Source organism: Podarcis vaucheri (genome assembly GCF_965113315.1).
Source record: "Podarcis vaucheri genome assembly, chromosome: 3".
Lineage (NCBI taxonomy): Eukaryota > Metazoa > Chordata > Lepidosauria > Squamata > Lacertidae > Podarcis > Podarcis vaucheri.
The window spans coordinates 20404988-20424221 of record NC_138761.1 but is presented as its reverse complement, the minus strand read 5'-3'; the positions used below and the strand labels follow the sequence as shown (position 1 = coordinate 20424221).

Here is a 19234-nt window from a genome sequence, read left to right as displayed (position 1 = left end):
AATAGGTACCGCTCCGGCGGGAAGGTAAACGGCATTTCTGTGTGCTGCTCTGGTTCGCCAGAAGCGGATTAGTCATGCTGGCGACATGACCCGGAAGCTGTACACCAGCTCCCTCGGCCAATAAAGCGAGATGAGTGCCGCAACCCCAAAGTCGGCCACAACTGGACCTAATGGCCAGGGGTCCCCTTACCTTTACCTTTAGTACGACTCATGCAACACATTGGCGACTAATACACACACAATAATTACCAAAATAATTACACATTCTTTATCAATCTTCTGAGACAAATACAAAACCTTATGCAAAGCCACAGAGACTTGCAAACTACCCAACCTAAGGTGAACTTATAATGTCTGATTTCAATAGATTTTTCAAATGCTTAACTCAGTCTTTTGTTTTCTTTATCTTTTTAGGTAAGTTCATGAAGATACCAACAAACAACAAGCAGGCAGGCAGGCTCCTACATCCCTGCTATGTGACATGTTAAAATGAAACATATGGAGAGAGGGAATTAACACCAACAAAGGAGGAATGGTAGATGAAATTGATGGGAATATGTCGAATCAGCAAATTTAACTAATGAAGTAAGAGTATTTAAGGAAGAGTGGGAAATGTTTGCAGAGTATGTGTAGGGAAGTTTTTAAGGTTTGATGTTTTATCGTGTTTTTAATATTCTGTTGGGAGATGCCCAGAGTGGCTTGGGAAGCCCAGCCAGATGGGCGGGGTATAAATAATAAATTATTATTATTATGTTATTCAGTGCTTTTTTCCTGGGGGGACGCAGGAGTACGCATACCCCTAAACATTTTGTGAATCTCTGTACTTTTGACCATTTACTGTATTTATTTCCCCCGATATGAACTGTAAAATGGTGATTTTCTTGAGTCAAAATGAGAGTACCCCTAAACATTTTTTTAAAGAAAAAAAGCACTGATATTATTATGAAGAATAATGTTAAACAGGTTAAAACGTTAGCAGGGTTGGAGTAAATCCAACAGTTTAAAGTATATAAAGATATGATGAGGAGGGAGAAGAACAAAACTTATGGAGAAATCAGAATATGCAGTCATATAATGGGTAACTCTATAGAACCACGAAAGGATGGGGAAGGGAAGTCGATGATCATGACTGTATCAGTAAATTGAATGGAATATGGAAAATGAATTGGCTCCCAGTACGTTTCCGAGCACAATTCAAAGTGTTGGTGCTGACCTTTAAAGCCCTAAACGGCCTTGGTCCTGTGTACCTGAAGGAGCGTCTCCACCCCCATCGTTCAGCCCCGGACACTGAGGTCCAGCACCGAGGGCCTTCAGGCGGTTCCCTCATTGCGAGACGTGAGGTTACAGGGAACCAGGCAGAGGGCCTTCTCGGTAGTGGCGCCCGTCCTGTGGAACGCCCTCCCTTCAGATGTGAAGGGAATAAGCAGCTATCTTATCTTTAAAAGACATCTGAAGGCAGCCTTGTTTAGGGACGTTTTTAATATTTAACGCTATGTTGTTTTTAACACTCAATTGGAAGCAGCCCAGAGTGGCTGGGGAAACTCAGCCAGATGGGCAGGGTATAAATAATTAAAAACTATTATTATTATTATTATTATTATTATTATTATTATTATTATTATTATCATCATCATCATCATCATCATCATCATCATCATCATCATCACTGAAAAAAGTATTAATTTAAAAACGAAACAGCTCATTACCTGAAAGGCAATTTGTTGCCAGGGTCTGTCCCAGAAGAAGCCTTGGCCTTTTGGCAATCGGTGCTCTGGAAGATGAGCTGAGCTTGGCCCCGGTGAGGTGTGGTGGGCTCAGCGCAGATGTACTCCAGCAGCTGCGGGTTCTCTTCCTGGCGCAGGATGTAGCCCTGGCTCAGCAAGTGCAGGATGCAGGACAGGACATCCGTGCTGCTGCAGCAGAAGCTCAAGAATTTCAGAGCTGAGCCAGACTCCCATTTCTGGCAGGCATCGATCACCTGGGAGAGGCAAGAGGAATGAGTTAGTCCCTGCGCTTCACCTACCAGTCGGACTGCGCTGTAAGGCCCCGCCCCTGCGTTCCATACCTTGAACACCAGGTTGTCAATGTGTATCTCTTTCTCTTCTTTCAAGATCTGGATAAGGAGGCAGCAGATGATGTTCCTCTTCCTCTCCAGAGCGCTGCCCTCGTTCTCTTCCACATTCAAGTAGGTCTGCTTAGGCAACAGCCACAGGCGCTGGCCGGACATTTGGCTCAATGTCCCTTCGTTCAGCCTCAAGACATCTATATAATTATAATAATAATTTATTATTTATATCCCGCCTATCTGGCTGGGTTTCCCCAGCCACTCTGGGCGGCTTCCAACAAAATATTAAAGGTACAATAAAAGAATACGGGGCTTCAATTCACGACACAGGTTCCCCCTCTTGCAATGCTTAACCAAAAGAGTTCTCCTCATCTGCACCATCCGGCATGGCAAACTTAACTGCTGCAGGGCAGGCGGCGGAAGTCAAAATCCCACCCACATTGCTGGGATAGCTTCCCAAGGGAATCAAGGTCCTTTCCTCCCAGGGTGGATTTGATTTAAATCAAATCAATTTAAATCTCTTTTTTTTACAGAAAGACTCATTCTTGCTGGTATAATCTTAATATTTACAACCAGAGGAAGGTTTCATTTTTGGAAGAATAAATTTTCAGAGTACTTTTTACAGTTATATCAAAATTTACTGATTTAGTTATACAGTGGTGCCTCGCAAGATGAAAAGAATTCGTTCTGCGAGTCTTTTCGTCTTGCGATGTTTTTCGTTTCGCGAAGCACGGTCCGTCGCAACTGCGCCTCTTCAAGCGGCTTTAAAAAAAGCGCAAGACGTTTTCGTCTTGCGAAGCAAGCCCATAGGGAAATTCGTCTAGCGAAGCAACGCAAAACCAAAAAACCCTTTCATCTAGCGAGTTTTTCGTCTTGCGAGGCACCACAGTACTATTAGAAATACACTGACAGATAATTATGAGATTATTGTGAGGTTTAGTAAGTTAACTGTTTATATTTGGACAACTACTTTTCTGCTGTACTTTATCAGAAGGAGAAAAATAATCATTTCCTTAATAACAATTTAAACAATTTATTTAACTAAAACAATAACATTGTAGCATATGGATCCATGTTTGTTAACTGATGTGGTTAAATGGTTTTAAAAAAAACACCACCACCTTAGACTGAGTTTTAGCACACGTGAAAAACTTAAAACAAATCCTTATTTCCTGATGAATAGCCTTTGGACTACAATGTAACTTAAATAGAAAACTATCTTTAGAAATATTTTTCCTCCAAAAGCATTTTATTTGAAAAATCTGCTTTAAATAAAAAAATCTGATTTTTTAATTTTTATCCACCCTGTTTCCTCCTCCTCTGAACCCCACACTTACTCTGACTCTGGGTCAGGATCCCATTCTCATTTGTTAGAGGTTTCAGCGCATGATGCAGGAGGACAGGGGAAAGATCCGTGGCTTGTAACAGTGTGTCCACTGAAACCTCCTAGGAAAATTAAGGGGGGGGTTTATGGAAATGAAGGTGAGTACACAGAGGAAAAGGAAGAAGCAAAGATATACTGGGGCATCTAGACTTTCGCCCCAGAGTTCTTGCAAGGAATACTGCAAATGCAATAAAAGAAAACCGACTTTTTAGGGTGGAACCCTTATGTCAGCGGAGAAGCTTCCAAGGCCCACATGCTAATGAAGGTGGGTCTAGAGGCAAAAGTAGGCAGAACAATGAGTGTACATTTTACCTTTGAACAGTAAGCTACTTTCTACACATTATACTTCTGGGAAATGATATACAGTGGTACCTTGGTTCTCAAACGCTTTGGTTCTCAAACTCTGAAAACCTGGAAGTGTTCCAGTTTTCGAACGTTTTTCAGAAGCCAAACATCCAATGCAGCTGTCGGCTATAGTTTCTGAGGCACTTGCACCATCAGAAGCTGCACCTTGGTTTTTGAACATTTCAGGAGTCAAACGGATTAAGTTTGGTGCTTTTGCTTTTGCTATTTATTTTGCGTTTTTGTTTTTGAGGCTTTTTCGGTTAATTTGTGTTTGTGACTGTGTGAAACCCAGTTCAGCTACTGATTGATTGACTGTGTGACAGTGGAAATGGATAAAAGCCCCCCATCCAAACAACAACTATCATCAGTGCAGGTAAGAAAAATAATTAATTTTAATTTTTATCATCTACATGTCTTATTTATTTTATAGTACAGTACATTGATTATTGCTTTCATTTTATGGATCAATGTTCTCATTAGATAGTAAAATTCATGTTAAATTGCTGTTTTAGGGGTTGTTTTTAAACGTCTGGAACGGATTAATTCATTTTGCATTACTTTCCATGGGAATGCGTGCCTTGGTTTTGGAACACTTTGGTTTTGGAATGGACTTCCAAAACAGATTAAGTTTGAGAACTAAGGTACCACTGTACAATGAACTGGGAAAAAATGTTGAAAATATCATTTCCTAAGAAACCAGAAGCTTTTCTTTTAGGTATTATAGGACCAGAGATCCCAAAGGATCAGACGAAACTATTTATGTACACGACCACGGCTGCGCGTATTCTGCTAGCCCAAAAATGGAAAGATGGTACAACGCCGACCAAAGATGAGTGGCAGGCAAAATTGATGAACTATGCTGAGATGGCAAAACTTATGGGAAGAATTAGAAACCAGGAAGAGGAGGTCTTTAAATAAAGAATGGGGAAAGTTTGTAACTTATTTGAAAAGCTATTGTAAACAATTACATACATTGGTAGGATTGACAGAAAACTTGTAGTAAAAATTTGAACTATGGATTGACAAAGGATTTATAAAAATGAAGTAATGAAAGAAATGCAGAGAGGAAAATTATTACATTAAAAACCACAACGGGGGGGGGGGGGAGTCGAAAGGGATGATATGCTTATACATTTAATTCATTTGTTTATGTAAAATAGAAAATGCAAAAATAAAACTTATACGTAAAAGAAGAAGAATGGATTCCAGCCACACACACATTTGGGACCACTGAGGGGTGTGTGGCCTCGGGAAACGTTCTGAGGACTAGACAGCTGTATTTGGCCCCCGGGTTTCAGGGTCCTGCGCCTTAGGCCATCATGCTGGTCTGTTTACAGTGCTCCCAAGGAAGAAGAGCTCACAGGCAAAGAGATGCCCAGTACAATGAAGGAAGACTCAGCCCAGGTCGCACCAGGACTGCAGCACCATTGCAAAGCATGGAGTAATGTTTCCAAGTCCCAAACTCCAGTGCTGAGGCTCTGGGGTGAAGGATTCTTGGCTGTCTGTCTCAGAATATGTAACCTTAAGCTCTCACCAATTCTGTAGGTCTTAACATTTTCACTGAATTCGGGCAACAACTGCCTGCAGCCGCTCAATTCTCAGCAACAGGATCCAGAAGCCACCTACAGCCTCAATCAGATAAGCTATCTGGCTAAACACAGGCTGGTGAACACCCTCCACCTTGGTAGCTCAGTTGGGAGAGACACTTAATCTCAGGGTTGTGAGTTCGAGTCCCATGCTGGGCAAAAGATTCCTGCATTGCAGGGGGTTGGACTAGATGACCCTTGAGGTTCTTCCAGCTCTACAATTCTATAATCTAGTGCCATTGATCTAATTCCACCCCAAACTTCCCACCATCCCCACTCTAGTCATGCACAAAAGATCCTGGCTCTATGACAAAAGGCAGGCTAAACGGATCTGCAGAGTAAGCTCCCGAAAGAGCACATCCAGCATTTGCTTAACAGGGGCTGGGTCCCAGGGAGGATCCTTAGGATCTGCAAGGATCAGTTCCCATCCTGCAGGACTTTCAACTCTGCTGTGCAAAATTCAGAGGGTGACTGCTTCTAAGTCACAGAATATGCCCTGCTGATGGCAAGCAAGTGGGGATGAAGGGAGTCTCAGACCTCGGCAGTGTTGAAGCAGAGCAGGATGTACATCTGCAGGGTGGAGACATGCAGGAGGCAGCCCTGGTACTCCAGCTCCGCGTGGCCCAGCCACGTCCACTGCAAACGCCGCGGCTTGGTGTGCTCCAGCCCAAAGCGGCTCTGACCTGAGAAAGACAAAGGCCACGGTCAGGGAGAAATACTGCAGCAAGACGGGCAACACTCTCTCTGCCTCTCTACTCAAGGACAGGATATCACAATACTGCGGTTGGAGAAGCATGAACAAAACACAAATCTTCTTTTTTTAATTGTCTCATCCCACGTTCCGTAGATTAGCCAGATTTTCCAAAGATTATGAACCTCTTAACGCTGCCTCTCTCAAAGCATGGTTTAAAGACTCACAGCTCCCTGCGAAGGTTTGCATCATTTCTTTATAGAAAATTTGATGGTTCTCATTTCCAAGTTCAGAGTCTTGGGTAAAAGTGGGGTCCACCTGCCCCCCAAAACTCAGCCTGAGAGAGGCAGGGCTGGGCTCAGGAACAGCCTGGCACTCACTCTGGGTGTAGAAGTCAGCAAACTTGCTCAGGTGCTGACTGAGGGATTCTGGGAAGAACCTTGCAGGATCCTCCAGGTAGCAGAACGAGGAGATGGTCCAACAGCGTGGAGACAGCGCCAGCACCTTCACCTCGGCCTCTTCCTCCCGAGAGAACAGCTGCTGCGCCTCCACCATCTGGGGAAATACAGAAGGTCTGTGGCTTTGGCGGACAGTGGGGGCTGCCCAGGCAGTGTCAGCGGAGGAAGCAAAGGCCTTGGGGGCAGAGGACCTCCTGCGTGGTCCACAGGGATGGGGCTTTGCCCTGCTGGCCCCTCCTTCGCCTCTCACCTCTCCTCCTTCCTCCATCTCCTCCTCCGCCTCCCAGTTCCCGTCCTGGTCGAGTTCCAGCAGGTGCTTGTCGAGCTGCTCCAGCTGGAAGAGGTGGAACTGCTGCTGCTGCTCCTCCAGCTCACTCAGGTTCTTCAGCATCTGCTGGGGGAAGCGGTTGGGGAAGCAGAGCCCAATGTGCTCCACCACCGCACACTCCAGCCACGTCTTGCCCTGAGACAGGAGCCGGTCTCCCAGGTAGTACCTGCGCAAGCAGAGAGGGCAGACCCGTCAGCCCAGACCCCCTCGCCCCTCCTGCAGGGCAGGCCAGCCTCACGTACAAGAGACCCAGGAAGGAAGGAAGGAAGGAAGGAAGGAAGGAACCCAGCAGCTGAACTGGTGCTCTCAAGTCATTCTTCCTTATGGAAGTGCCAGGAACAGGCTGCACCACTTCCTGCCCAACTCCTGCGCCGTCTCCCAGAACAAAGTGATAAGCAGCTCCTTGGGAATATGGGAAGCTGCCTTGGACTGAGCCAGGTCCCTTGGTCCCTCCACTGACTGGCAGTGGCTCCAGGGCTTCGGGCAGGAATATCTCCCTCCTTCCTGGAGACTGAACCCAAGACCTTCTGCCTGTACGGCAGCTGCTCTCCCCCCCCCCCCCCGAGCTCTGGCCCTCCCCAGTACAATTCCACATGTCTGCCCCACGAAGGCCTCCTCACCGGTAGAAGTGCTCGAAGGTGTTGGCCAACTCCAGGCCTGCCAGGAAGAGGACGGGCTCCAGGCTCTGCTGCAGGCGCCGCAAAGTCTCCACGTTGCCAGAGTCCGCCCAGCTCTCCTGGATCCACCGGTCGATGTAGCGGGCAAACTGCTCACTCACCTGTTGGCCACAGAGCAAGAGGCACCAGTTGAAGCCGGGAGAGGCAGCAGGTGGAGTTTCCATGAAGGGAGAGGGGGGGCGAGGGGGATTCCTCCCTCCAAACCAGCAGCAACGCCTCCAGGGAAGGGGATGGACAAGGCATCTGGGGAAGATCCCAGAGGGGGAGGCTGGCTGCTCTGTGATCAGGCCAGGGGAGCCAAGCAGGCTCTGAGATGAGGCCACGTTTGACATCCCTGGAAGTGCAAGGGGCAAGGCCAGGCTGCCTGCAGATCCGGGGGGGGGGGTGTCAGAGGGACAGTTCTTGCAAATGAGCTCCCCCGTGACTAGGCCGTGCCCCCCACCCTTCCGCCCTTACTCACATGCATGGCTGTCAGGAAGGAGAGCTGCAGCAGACCCCCCGAGAAGCCGTGGCACAGGGCCAGCATGAAGGACATCTGCTGCCCAAAGAGCTCCTCCATGGCGGTGCGGAGGCGCAGGTAGGTGTTGCAGTAGCGCTCCACAAAGTCCGGGGCCTGCCAGGAGGACTCCAGGAACAGCTTCACCTGGGCAGAGGGACGGCAGGAGCACAACAGGGTCAGAGCAACCCACACGCCCTTCTCTGGCTCCCTGGGGCCTGCCTGGAAGTCTTCCAGCGGGCAGGGATGCCTGGCTGGTTGCCTGTCCTGGGTAGCGCTAAACACCCTTTAGCTCATCTTTGGATTGGCTGTCAGTCGTCAGGAAAGTCTGGGCATGTGACTGGAACTGGGGCAGAAGTGTCAAAATCAGAACGAGGCTCCCACCTAATTTAGCAGCACCACGTAGAGCTTGGAGCCAGGAAACCCCCTTTCCTGGGAGAGTCTGGTCCACACCCAGTCCTGTCCTGCAGCCTCAGCTCTCCCCAAGCCTTAGCTCTCCCCAAGGCTGCCTTCCCAGTAACTCCTTAATAGGCAGGAAAGCAGCTGCATGCAGACACAGTGAGAACAACGCAGCAGGACTAGTGAATGGTCTGCCATGGAAGACGTGGCCAGGAAGACATCTGTTTGCAGCAATGGAGAGTCGCTACGCCGCATCTCACCCTGCTTGGCGCCCCCCTTCGCGCCTGGTCCTCTGCTCCCCCTACCTGCTGCTGGACCACCCCTTTCCAGCACTGGGTGATTCCAGTGGTGCTGCTGGGCTTCTTCACAGCTGCCTTGACAGTCCCAGAGCTCGACTCTTTGTTCTTCCCGTTCTTCCCGTCTGCAAAGTGGGGGTTGTGCGGCGTTATCCACGGGGACCGGAGCACCCAGGCACCCACTTCTGACTATACGGGACCTTGAGGGCTCTCCTCCCTCCCCAGTTCTCCCTCCAACGCCACCCCCCTTGCAGCCCCGGACGCGAAAGACACTCTTGCTCCTGCCAAGGTCTGCCTGGCCCCCAGAGGCTCCCCTGCGGTGACCTTCCCACCTTCAGTTCGGAAAGGGGACCTGCCCCTCCTGGGCTGCCCATCTGCCCAAGCAGGGAATGGGGAGACACTCACTGGATTTCACGGGGGGCTTGAGCTCCTCGGCCTCAGGGCTGCTGGAGTCCACGTGCACCAGCAGGTGGCTCAGGCGCCGGACGCGAGAGTTGAAGATGGCCGCCCGGCTTTGGGCGCTCCGGGAAGCCTCCAGGTTCTCCAGGTATTGGCTCAGGAGCCAGGAAAGGGGGCTGATGCCGCTGGGATCTGGAAAGGCAGGAAAGAGTCAACACGGAGGGCTGCTGGGAGAGGGGAGGGGAGGGAGGGTGTGGCTCCTGAGGACTTGTGCCAGGAAGGAGATGCCATACCTGGAGTGGTGATGCTCTGCACCAAAGGGCTGATCAGTGCCTCCCAGCAGGTCTTGCCCAGGGCCTGGGCAGCTTCGTCGTCGGGAAGGAAGCGGTCGGCAAAGACCTGCTCATGGCGCAAGGCACTGTTCAACCTGAAAGGGCAAAGGGGTGGAGGGTCAGCTGCTGACTTGGGCGACGCTTGGAGGCCTATGGAGGTCAGGGGCAAATGGGCTGAAAAGCAATGCCTGCACAGGGTGCGGGACAAAGCAGGGCAGGAGCCTGAACAACATGAAACCCAGCCAGATGGGTGGGGTATGAATAATAAAATTATTATTATTATTACTGAGATGAAAGTGGGGAAGAGCAGGATGGATATCTTCCGACAGGGTTTCCCAAACTTGGGTCTCCAGCTGTTTTTGGACTACAACTCCCATCATCCCTAGCTAGCAGGACGTATGAGCAGGGCCGATGGGAATAGTCCATCAACAGTTGGAGACCCAAGTTTGGGAAACCCTGTCTTGGGGTAAGCGTGGGAAGGGCTGGGAATGTGGACCCCCTCCCAGCGCAAGAGGGAGACCCCTCCCTGCCCCGCAGGACACCCCTGCCCCTCCCCCCCTGCGGCCCCAGGGAAAGGGCAAGACCTGTTGAAGAGCTGCAGCAGCTGCATCCGGTCTTCCGCGATTTCCTGGCACCAGGTGTGGGCCTTGGTGGTGTAGAAGAGGTACGTGCGCCGGCACAGCTGCTCCTTGAAGATGGGCCAGAAGGTGGGCTTGGGGCCCAGCACCTCGATGCCACGCACGCGAGTGTCAATGCCCCCCTGAGAACGACATGGACTTCTCCAATAAGGCAATGTGTATAAAGAAGGAACTCGCTATTTCCATATGATCAAAATTTGCCCCACCCACACTCATGAACATATTTCTCCAAGTTATGGTATAACAATAAGAGAGCCATATTCCACCCACTTAACACAGAAGAGTACTGTGTTTTACACTCTTTTATGTAGTAGCTGCTCTTTGTCTTTTGAAAGATAGCCGTGCTCTTCTGCATATGAGATGTGCTGTAAAGGAGCTGCAAAATGTTTGTGCGAACCAAAAAAGTTCCAAAAAACCGTGCAGCATCCATGAAAAACTATCAGAATGTGACCAAGCTACAAAGAGTTAAGCTGTTTATTTGTCACTTGTCGTCTCACATTCTATACCCTCTGCACTCACATTAACAACATTCCACAATGTCATTACGGCAAATCTATTCCTCCTTGAGAAGCGCTGCATTTTCTCAGGTACGGATCTCAATCCTTCAAATGCTTGGAAAATGCAATATTCCAGAAACACTAATGCTATTTTGAGAGAAGGTGTGCGGATGGGTGAGCTTGGGAATTCAAAATAAATGCCCTATTAATGTGCGGAAACTAATTGTGCAGGATGTCTTATATCAAAGCTCCTCTCCATTCCACTGTACATCCCTACCTGCTGACAACGCTTGATTTTGATTTGTATGATGGGCCAGAAGCGGGCCATGTTCTCCAGAAGAACCACCCTGCTGGCTGATGGCAGGACATTCAGCTGTAAGGAAAAGAGCCAGAGTCTCACCTTGAGCTAGAAGTGCTAATGCAGTTAACAATCCACCCCCCTGCCCCTGTGCACACCCTTCTTCTCTGTGTTCCCCCCGTTGATGTAAAGAACCAGAGGCCTTCTCACTACAACTGTAGAGAATGTAAAACCAAACAACTCACACCACAGCAAAGGTACATAGGCAGCTTTTAGGGAAATCAGGAAGCTGCTCCATAGGACAGAAATGGGAAGAGAAATTTAAAGAGACTATCCTCTCAATAGATGTTAAGTCTTCTGTGATGGAGAAAACATCATTCATTTTTCTGCATTATCAATAAGGCAAGCTAAATCTTTCCCTGCTCATTGATGTAATTTCTAATTTACCATTAAAAATAGCTGGGGATGGGAAGAAGGGTAGAATAGCCAGTAGGAAATAAGGAAAGGCAGGTAGGCAAGAGGCAGGTCCAGTAGAAATAGGAAATCTCCAATAGGTAATCACTCCAGTGTTAGGCAATTCAACACAGATGCATGCTGTATGTCAAATATTGATAATTTGGGCCCAGACTGCAGCAATATGGTGCAGCAATATGGTGAGCCCTTCATGGCCAGAGCAGTACAGATTTACAGAAAGATTGCAGCACTCACAGTAATTAGCTCGGTAGTGATATTGGAAGAGTTCTCTCCTCCCATGACCACGATCCGGGCTGGCATGTAGCTGGAGTCCTCACTGGCCACTAACAGAGTCATCTGCCTACACCAGGAGAGAAAAGAAACAAGCGTTCAAGCTAAACCCCTGGAGGAATCCCAGTGCCCTCCACAAAGCTGGTGGGGTCATCTACCCTGAAAGCCAAAAGCGTTTCACAATATACCTGGCATGAAAAATATCCACAGTTTTCACCTCTGTTCTCCGAGAATTGCTCGTAAAGAAAACCAAGCAGCCAGGTGAGCTTCTCCCTAAAACCTTAGAGGTGCCAACTGCACCAACGCAGTCAAGCCCACCCTTACTTTGCTGCCTAGGAAATCCCCCAACCCAACCTGTGCAAAGAGATTCCTCAGTGAACCCCACCAGGACCCACCTGACCACCACTCCACGATGCATGTAAACATTGATGTAGTGGGAGCCAGTGCTGCCATTGGATTCCCAGTATGTCTTTGGGTTCCTATCCGTCAGCTTGCTGGCTCGGTGGGGGTTTGAGGAGACTTCCACCCTCTCCCAACACTTGTCTTCCTTCACTTCCACATTGGAACCTAGACCAAAAAGCAAAGTTGAATTGGATCAGGCATCACACCGATGCAGCCGCCGCTTGCTTCCTTGCCCAAATGAGTTGCTCACCCTGGCAAAGGTTGCGCAGGAACACGTCAAAGAAAGGGATGTTGATAGGCTGGTGGCTCCTCCTGTGCTCCTCTATCTGACCCAGAACCATCTGTCAGAGCAAGGGGGGCAGAGGAACAAACAGAGGCATTCTTAGTAGAGCTCAAGGCATGATCAGAACAAAGTATCTGGCTTTTGATCCCTTCAATTTCAGTAGCCCAAACTGCTGAAGAGAGCCTTGAAATTCACCAAGCATCTTTTTAGGGGAGCTCCACCATTTGCAGCAAGTCAAATGTATTATGGGGGATGGAGAAGAGAACAGATCCCCAGAGCTTCAAAAGAGGACCACCAATCTCAGGCTGACCTCCTCTGGTTTACCAGACATAACTGGCCAGGTTGCTGACACCCCATGCCCTCCCTCCAGTTACCTGGCCAGCCACCCCAAGCCTCATTACCCCACCCTGGTCTCAAGAGTCACCTGGATGCAGCCAGCCAGGATGCTGGTGGTCATCTTCTTGTAAAGGCTGGCATATTTCTCACAGTCAGTCACCAGGTCACGCAGCTCCGTCACTAGCAGCAGATTGGAGTTGTACCTGTCCATCGCTTTGGTGAGTGCCTCCTTTGTGCCCACGCGACTCATCACCACGGCACAGTCTTTGTTTGTGGTGGCCAGGCGATGCAGGAAGCGAATGAACTCCTGCACAACCTACAGACGAGAAGACAGCAATGGCAAGATGGTGGAGCACAGGGCTGGGTTCTGCAACCGGCTTCTTCAACAACGTTCTGGACAGCTCTGGGGAAGCCACAGCCATCCTCTGCATCTCCATTCCCTTCTTTAAGCTGTCGCCTGATATATTCCCCAGGTGGCCTAAGGCTTCGTCTCCAAATTTCCCCCAGTGGGAAAATGCTGTCAGACCAGAAGTCAATGGACAGCATCAAATGCATCTACATGCTTGTGGCTTTCTGGCTCTGCTGCACTCTGGCACAGTTCCAATTCTGTAAACTCTGGCTTTCAGTTTAATGAAGGAAGATGGCGCCCCAGTTAGTCCTATTCAATCTATGGACAGACTTTGATCTGTGTGCAAGACCACACAGAAGCACACTAAGACTCACCTGGAGCATTGTTTCCTGCTTCTGGAAGGGAGGTGTGAGGTGATTACAAGAATGGATTCTAAGCTCCCTAGAAAAGTGATGGAGAGTTGTAGCCTCCAGATGTTGTTGGACTCCCATCAGCCCCAAGCCAGCATGACTGTAGTTGTAGTCCTTTGGGAGGTCACAGGTTCCTCATTCCTGCTCTAGGACCTTCCTTGTGGGGGTTTCCTTGTATTTTTGTTCAACAGGCATGTCTGGTCTTTTGGGTTAGCCCCACCAAATCAGCTACTCGCTTTCATTTAGCTAAGTTTTTATATTCCTTGAATTTGCCATGGCAAGTTGACAGTCTAGCAGCCTTACTTACACACAAACTCAGATAGGTTTCAAGCCACAAAACAGATATTTATTATTTTAAGTCCATTCCGACCACACATGCCTAGCAAAGAAAGGCAAAGGAAGCCCAACCTGTTGTAAAGCTCCCCAATATGGTTGCTTAAAGTGACCTGGAGAGCAACTGTTTAAAAGGATGGACTGAAATAATGATTGACAATTGACGTGCAACTGGATTGGTTTATTTATCCATATGCACATTTGCCAGTCCCAGAACACCCATCCCTGGTGACTCAGTTGCCCTGGCTGCAGAGTTGAAACCATGAGTTTCGCCAACACACTTCTAAATTTTAAATGTGAGGTTCTAGCAGGACAAAAAAATTGCTTTTCGTCGACTAAATTTGGTTAGGGATTTGCAACTCGGTATGCAATACAGATGCTCAATATTATTCTTCATCTTGGACGATCTTCAAATGACTTCCACCGCACCAGCCCCTCTTGCTTTCAAGCCATATACCAATTGAGTCCCTCACCTCCCGGTCATTGCTGTTGGCGCTCAGAGAGGACAGGCAGGGCTCAATGCACTCATGCCAGGGCAGTGCATCCTCTTGGGTACTGTCCAAAAACTTATTCAAAATCCTGCAACAAACAAAAAACGGTTAAGAGGGAAAACAGCAAGTTCTGCCTTGTCTTGGACCCAAGTGCAACAGGGCTGCCCCTGCAGCTCAAGAGTCCATTCTAATAATGTCTCTCTTTCTAAAGCAGGACAAGTCTTCTTTTCCCTTTGCTTTTAAGATGCTCAGGAACCTTATAGAACAGAGACTCCTCCACAAGTCAAGCTCACTACAACTCTTACAAGAAATGCCACCCCCGTCATAGCACATGATTGCCTTGAGAATTCCCCGAAAATGTTTGGTAACAGCTACAGCAAACCACCAAGCTTTCCCCCTCATGATTCTGGTCATAAAAGCCACCTCTCAACACCAGTATCCTCTGCTTAGTTCCTTCACATGCGATCTGAAGGACTACAGCTTCCCTACATTGTCTCTGCTGGAGAACCTACCTGTTCGTGGAGTCCTAAATCCCCGGATTCCAAGTTTTAAGAAGTTCTACAGGTTTCCACATCTAACAGAAGATGAAAATCTATAAACGTAGGCTGCTTAGCCAACAACTCCCCAAGTCTGACAACCTCCCATGCATTATGCCAAGTTTAAGACGCTTGTTGGTCTGTTCCCAGAAAGGTAAGATGCCCCAATTTAGGTAACCACTACTCAAGGGGCAGGGACGCGGGTGGCGTTGTGCTTTAAACCACAGAGCCTAGGACTTGCCGATCAGAAGGTCAGCGGTTTGAATCCCCGCAACAGGGTGAGCTCCCGCTGCTCGGTCCCTGCTCCTGTCAACCTAGCAGTTCGAAAGCATGTCAAAGTGCAAGTAGATAAATAGGTACTGCTCTGGCGGGAGGGTAAACGGTGTTTCCGTGTGCAGCTCTGGTTCGCCAGAAGCAGCTGTACGCCGTCTCCCTCGGCCAATAAAGCAAGACGAGCACCACAACCCTAGAGTCGGCCACAACTGGACCTAATGGTCAGGGGTCCCTTTACCTTTACTCAAGGGACATTGGTCTCCCTGCATCCAATTTGCCTTAACACTCTTCTGAAGCATCCCTCTCCACCCAATGACAATGACATGCACGAGTCCCCCCACCATTTTTGCAGCCTCTGACCCAGGCACAGCCGCGCTTCCGTCTTTTCCAGCTCACCTCAGCATGCCCATCTGCACAGTCTTCTCAGCTCCCAGCTGTTCAAGGGTTTTCATCAACATCAAGAAGTGCTCACGGTCTGGCAAAAGCTCGGTTCCATTGCCCTCGGGGCAGACACCCTCATCACAAAGGCAGCGTTCCAGGGCTAGCACCACCTCCTTGGAGAAGTTGGTCTCCTGGAGGTTTTTCAGCAGGGTGGGGACATCCATGTCCTTCAGCTCAAAGGAGGTCTCAGACTCTGGGGAGGGAGAAAAGGAGAGATGAGGATAGGATCCCTGTGAGTTAAAATGGCACTCTCCCAAAATGAGTCGTGGAAGAATCTTAGTTGGTGATCGTGCCTTGTTGAGTACGATTAGAAAAGCCACATGAGGAATTGCTGGGGCCAAGGTGGTTTTAAGCCTCACGTCTTTCACTCTCCTAGAGAGAGAAAAGAGTATCACACTCTCTGCAAGCATTTCAGCTTGCTGGATGGAGTGATCCCTCCTCCCACACCATACACTGGTCTTGCAGTCCTTCCCCAAGCCAATTTGGGGCACAGGGAGGGGCGGGAAGCCCAGTTGAGCAACCATAAATCCTTCTGAAGAGCTTTCACTGATGGGGCTCATTAGGTGAATCCCGTCCAGTGATATCAGCAGCTGGGGGGGGGGGCGCAGAGTGACAATTGAACTACCATTATGAACCCCGCCCATTAGAGGGAGGCAGATCTTATTCAGAATTACTTGAACCAGTTTCCTCTTTCGATAAGGTGTCGTCGTCGTCCCCCAAAATGAGTCTATACATAAACAACTTTCCTGGCTCCATAAAAGAAATATGAGATACTGGCACTGTGTGTTGGTTGAAAACTAAATGAGAATTAATCGCAGCATTGGTTTTGCTTTCAGCTGCAGGTTGAGATGAAGTAAGAATGTTGGCTTTGATTATTAATCGACCTGATGAAGCGATCACTTTCTGTAACTTTTGGTTTGGGATTACTGAATGGTATTAAATGTTAGTCATACACAGAGGAGACACATGGAAATTAGCAACCCAAGTCCACTGATTTCAATAGTTCTGCTCTGATTATGACCGACTTTGGATATCAGCCTATATGCATTTGTGGTTTACCCTGTCTATGGGTCCCCTTCTCAGTAGAAGCCCTGTGCTTGCATTATGGTGTTTCCCCCTCATTCCTTCCACTGTGCAGCCCCTGAATTGGCTCAGGGTGTGTGTGAGATCTCCCACAACAGCACATGAGGCATGACAGATGGTGGATTGTTCCGTCTGGCAAGCTGAAATAGCATGATTGTCCATGGGTAGGCAAACTAAGGCCTGGGGGCTGGATCCGGCCCAATCGCCTTCTGAATCCGGCCCATGTACGGTCTGGGAATCAGCGTGTTTTTACATGAGTAGAATGTGTCCTTTTATTTAAAATGCATCTCTGGGTTATTTGTGGGGCATAGGAATTGGTTCATTCCCTGCCCCACAAAAAATATAGTCCGGCCCCCCACAAGGTTGAGGGACAGTGGACCGGCCCCCTGCTGAAAAAGTTTGCTGACCCCTGATGATTGTCTCAACATAACATTGAATTCTTCCCTGTCTACTCCCTCAGACACTTCATAGTGACGATCAGTTGGAGAGAGAAAAAAACTAATTACAACTTTGAGCCAAGCTTGTCTAATACTGTACTGGCATTCATATATTGTTACTAACAAATTTTATGAAACGACACATTTTTAGAAATGGATTCTTCTTTGTGGAAAAATAAAGCACTGGGAAGATTTCTGTCCCACATCATTCAGTGAAACTAAGGCTTTAGCAGTTCAATACTTAAATTGCAGAGGGGGACTAAGGATCAGAAACTGCAGGTCTAGTGCCATGCGTACCTGCATTCTCCTGGCTCAGCGGCAACTTATGTTCAGCCAGACTCTTCAGCACTATCCGAGCCAGGATCTCGTTGGAGCTCTGGCCAGCTCGGCAGCAGCTCTGCAGGATGGCGTGGAGGTCAGAGTTCCCTAGCTGCTCCGCCAGGCCCTTGTGATGGTTGATCAGCATGTTCAGCACCAAGAGTCCATTCTGCACTGCTGATGAAGCTCTGGGGAAAGGAGAAACAAGCAGAGGGTGACTGCCTGACCCAACTGGCATTACCTTACAAGACTATATTCAAGAACAAATGAACAGGACTATACAAGAGCAGCAATGATCGGCCCCAGAGAAGCTAGTAATTCAAACAACAGCAAATAAGGCGTGTCAGACTGGTTGATCGACATCCAATGTCCTTTTAAATGTGGTGTGGGAGGGGAGGTTATTGGTTTTTCTTATTTTTACTATATATTTTGTGGCTTTTATGCTGTGGACCACCATGAGATCTGTAGATGAAGGGCAGCGACGGAGCAAGCCGATCGGGCGCCTGGGGCAGCACGTGTGCTCTGCGCCCAGGGGCAGGGCCAGCCAGGGTAGGACGCTCCACGGGGCCTCCAAGGAGTCTGCCTATCTCCTCCCACTCAGCTGCCCTACAGCGGAGGGGGAGGGGGCGGGCGGACCGTTTGAGGCAGTGTGGAGCCTGCGGACGTGCTGCAGGCCCCACAGTGAGTGCCGCCTGGCATTTTGTCACCCCCCCTCAGTTGTGACACCCAGGGTGCCCCTCACCCCCTTCCTCTGCCCTGATGAAGGGTGGTATACAAATAAAACAACAACAACAACAATAAGCTGGGTGCAAGATGGAGGAAAGGAGATTGAGATATGTCCTGATTTTCCCGGACATTTCAGTGATTTGCGCCCAGACACTGTTACCAATGGCTGAATCCTGGCAATGTCCAGGAAATTCCAGACGTATGTCAACCATATATTAAGAACATGACATTCTAATCCAACTCCTCCAAAAGAATTCCTTCACTTCAGAAGCTCTATAGCAGAGTTTCCATTTGTTTTTGGACTACAGCTCCCATCATCCCTAGCTAGCAGGACTGGTGGTCAGGAATGATGGGAACTGTAATCCAAAAGCAGCTGGAGACCCAAGTTTGGGAAACTCTGCTCTATAGAAACAAGGGCAGCAACCTCAGCCAGCCTCACCTCCTGCCATCCTACGTAACAGCCAACCAAGGTGAGGGTGGCTCTGATTGGTCTCCCTGCCTTCTGCCCCACCAGCTGTTACTGATCAAGGGGACTCTGAATATTATCTCCACACACTGGGCTATCCTTAGCCTCAATTAAGTTTAACCGGTTAACCTATCAGTATCTTGCCAAGGATCCCCTTTCAGCTTACCCAGGTGTGCCCAACATCTTCTCAATAGCTGTACAGATGACACAGAGCAAGTTATCCGAATCTTTCCCGGAAGCAGAACCAATGCTAGCAAAGATCTCCCGCATCATCTGGGCATCTGAGTGGTTCAGAGGGTTTGCCTTCCCACTGCTGCCCAGAAGCTCACAATTCCCAGCACCCACCAGGACTTTCAGGGCCTAGAAGGGCAAAAAGCAGGAACGGAATCAAGATTGCAAACGTTAAAAGCCCTTCCCAACAATAGCAACCCCCACCCTTTCCATTGTAATTCAGTTTTTTGAATAGTGGCCAATTCTCATAAGTGCAAAGACTCCTGAACAATTCTAGAAAACCTTGCTTGGCATTTTCTTGTCACTGGTCAATATGCTTCCCTGACCCATTTGCCACATGCTAGGGGATAGGCTTTTCATTCTTCCTGGCCCTCCTGTTCACACATGTTACACTTTCTATAAACAGATGAAACAGACCTATGCAGTCACCAAATATGATGGAGTACATGTAAACTTCTAGGCAAAAGTGGTATCTGTGTAAAAATC

General features: G+C 48.7%; 1 protein-coding gene across 1 annotated transcript in view; it reads right to left on the bottom strand.

Moving 5' to 3' along the window:
* Positions 1-19234, bottom strand: part of LOC309529317 (cullin-9-like) — a 59452-nt gene that overhangs the window by 11626 nt on the left and 28592 nt on the right. The window contains exons 10-30 of the mRNA XM_082217179.1: positions 18684-18877; positions 17305-17513; positions 15443-15680; positions 14220-14325; positions 12743-12970; positions 12286-12376; positions 12029-12200; positions 11598-11703; positions 10869-10964; positions 10041-10216; positions 9418-9551; positions 9131-9316; positions 8735-8850; positions 7995-8177; positions 7478-7635; positions 6785-7023; positions 6452-6628; positions 5918-6063; positions 3403-3511; positions 2066-2262; positions 1707-1978 (exon numbers count right to left, since the gene is read on the bottom strand). Of these exons, the coding sequence (XP_082073305.1) occupies positions 1707-1978; positions 2066-2262; positions 3403-3511; positions 5918-6063; positions 6452-6628; positions 6785-7023; positions 7478-7635; positions 7995-8177; positions 8735-8850; positions 9131-9316; positions 9418-9551; positions 10041-10216; positions 10869-10964; positions 11598-11703; positions 12029-12200; positions 12286-12376; positions 12743-12970; positions 14220-14325; positions 15443-15680; positions 17305-17513; positions 18684-18877 (3533 nt within the window). The remainder of the gene's footprint in view (positions 1-1706; positions 1979-2065; positions 2263-3402; positions 3512-5917; positions 6064-6451; positions 6629-6784; positions 7024-7477; positions 7636-7994; positions 8178-8734; positions 8851-9130; positions 9317-9417; positions 9552-10040; positions 10217-10868; positions 10965-11597; positions 11704-12028; positions 12201-12285; positions 12377-12742; positions 12971-14219; positions 14326-15442; positions 15681-17304; positions 17514-18683; positions 18878-19234) is intronic.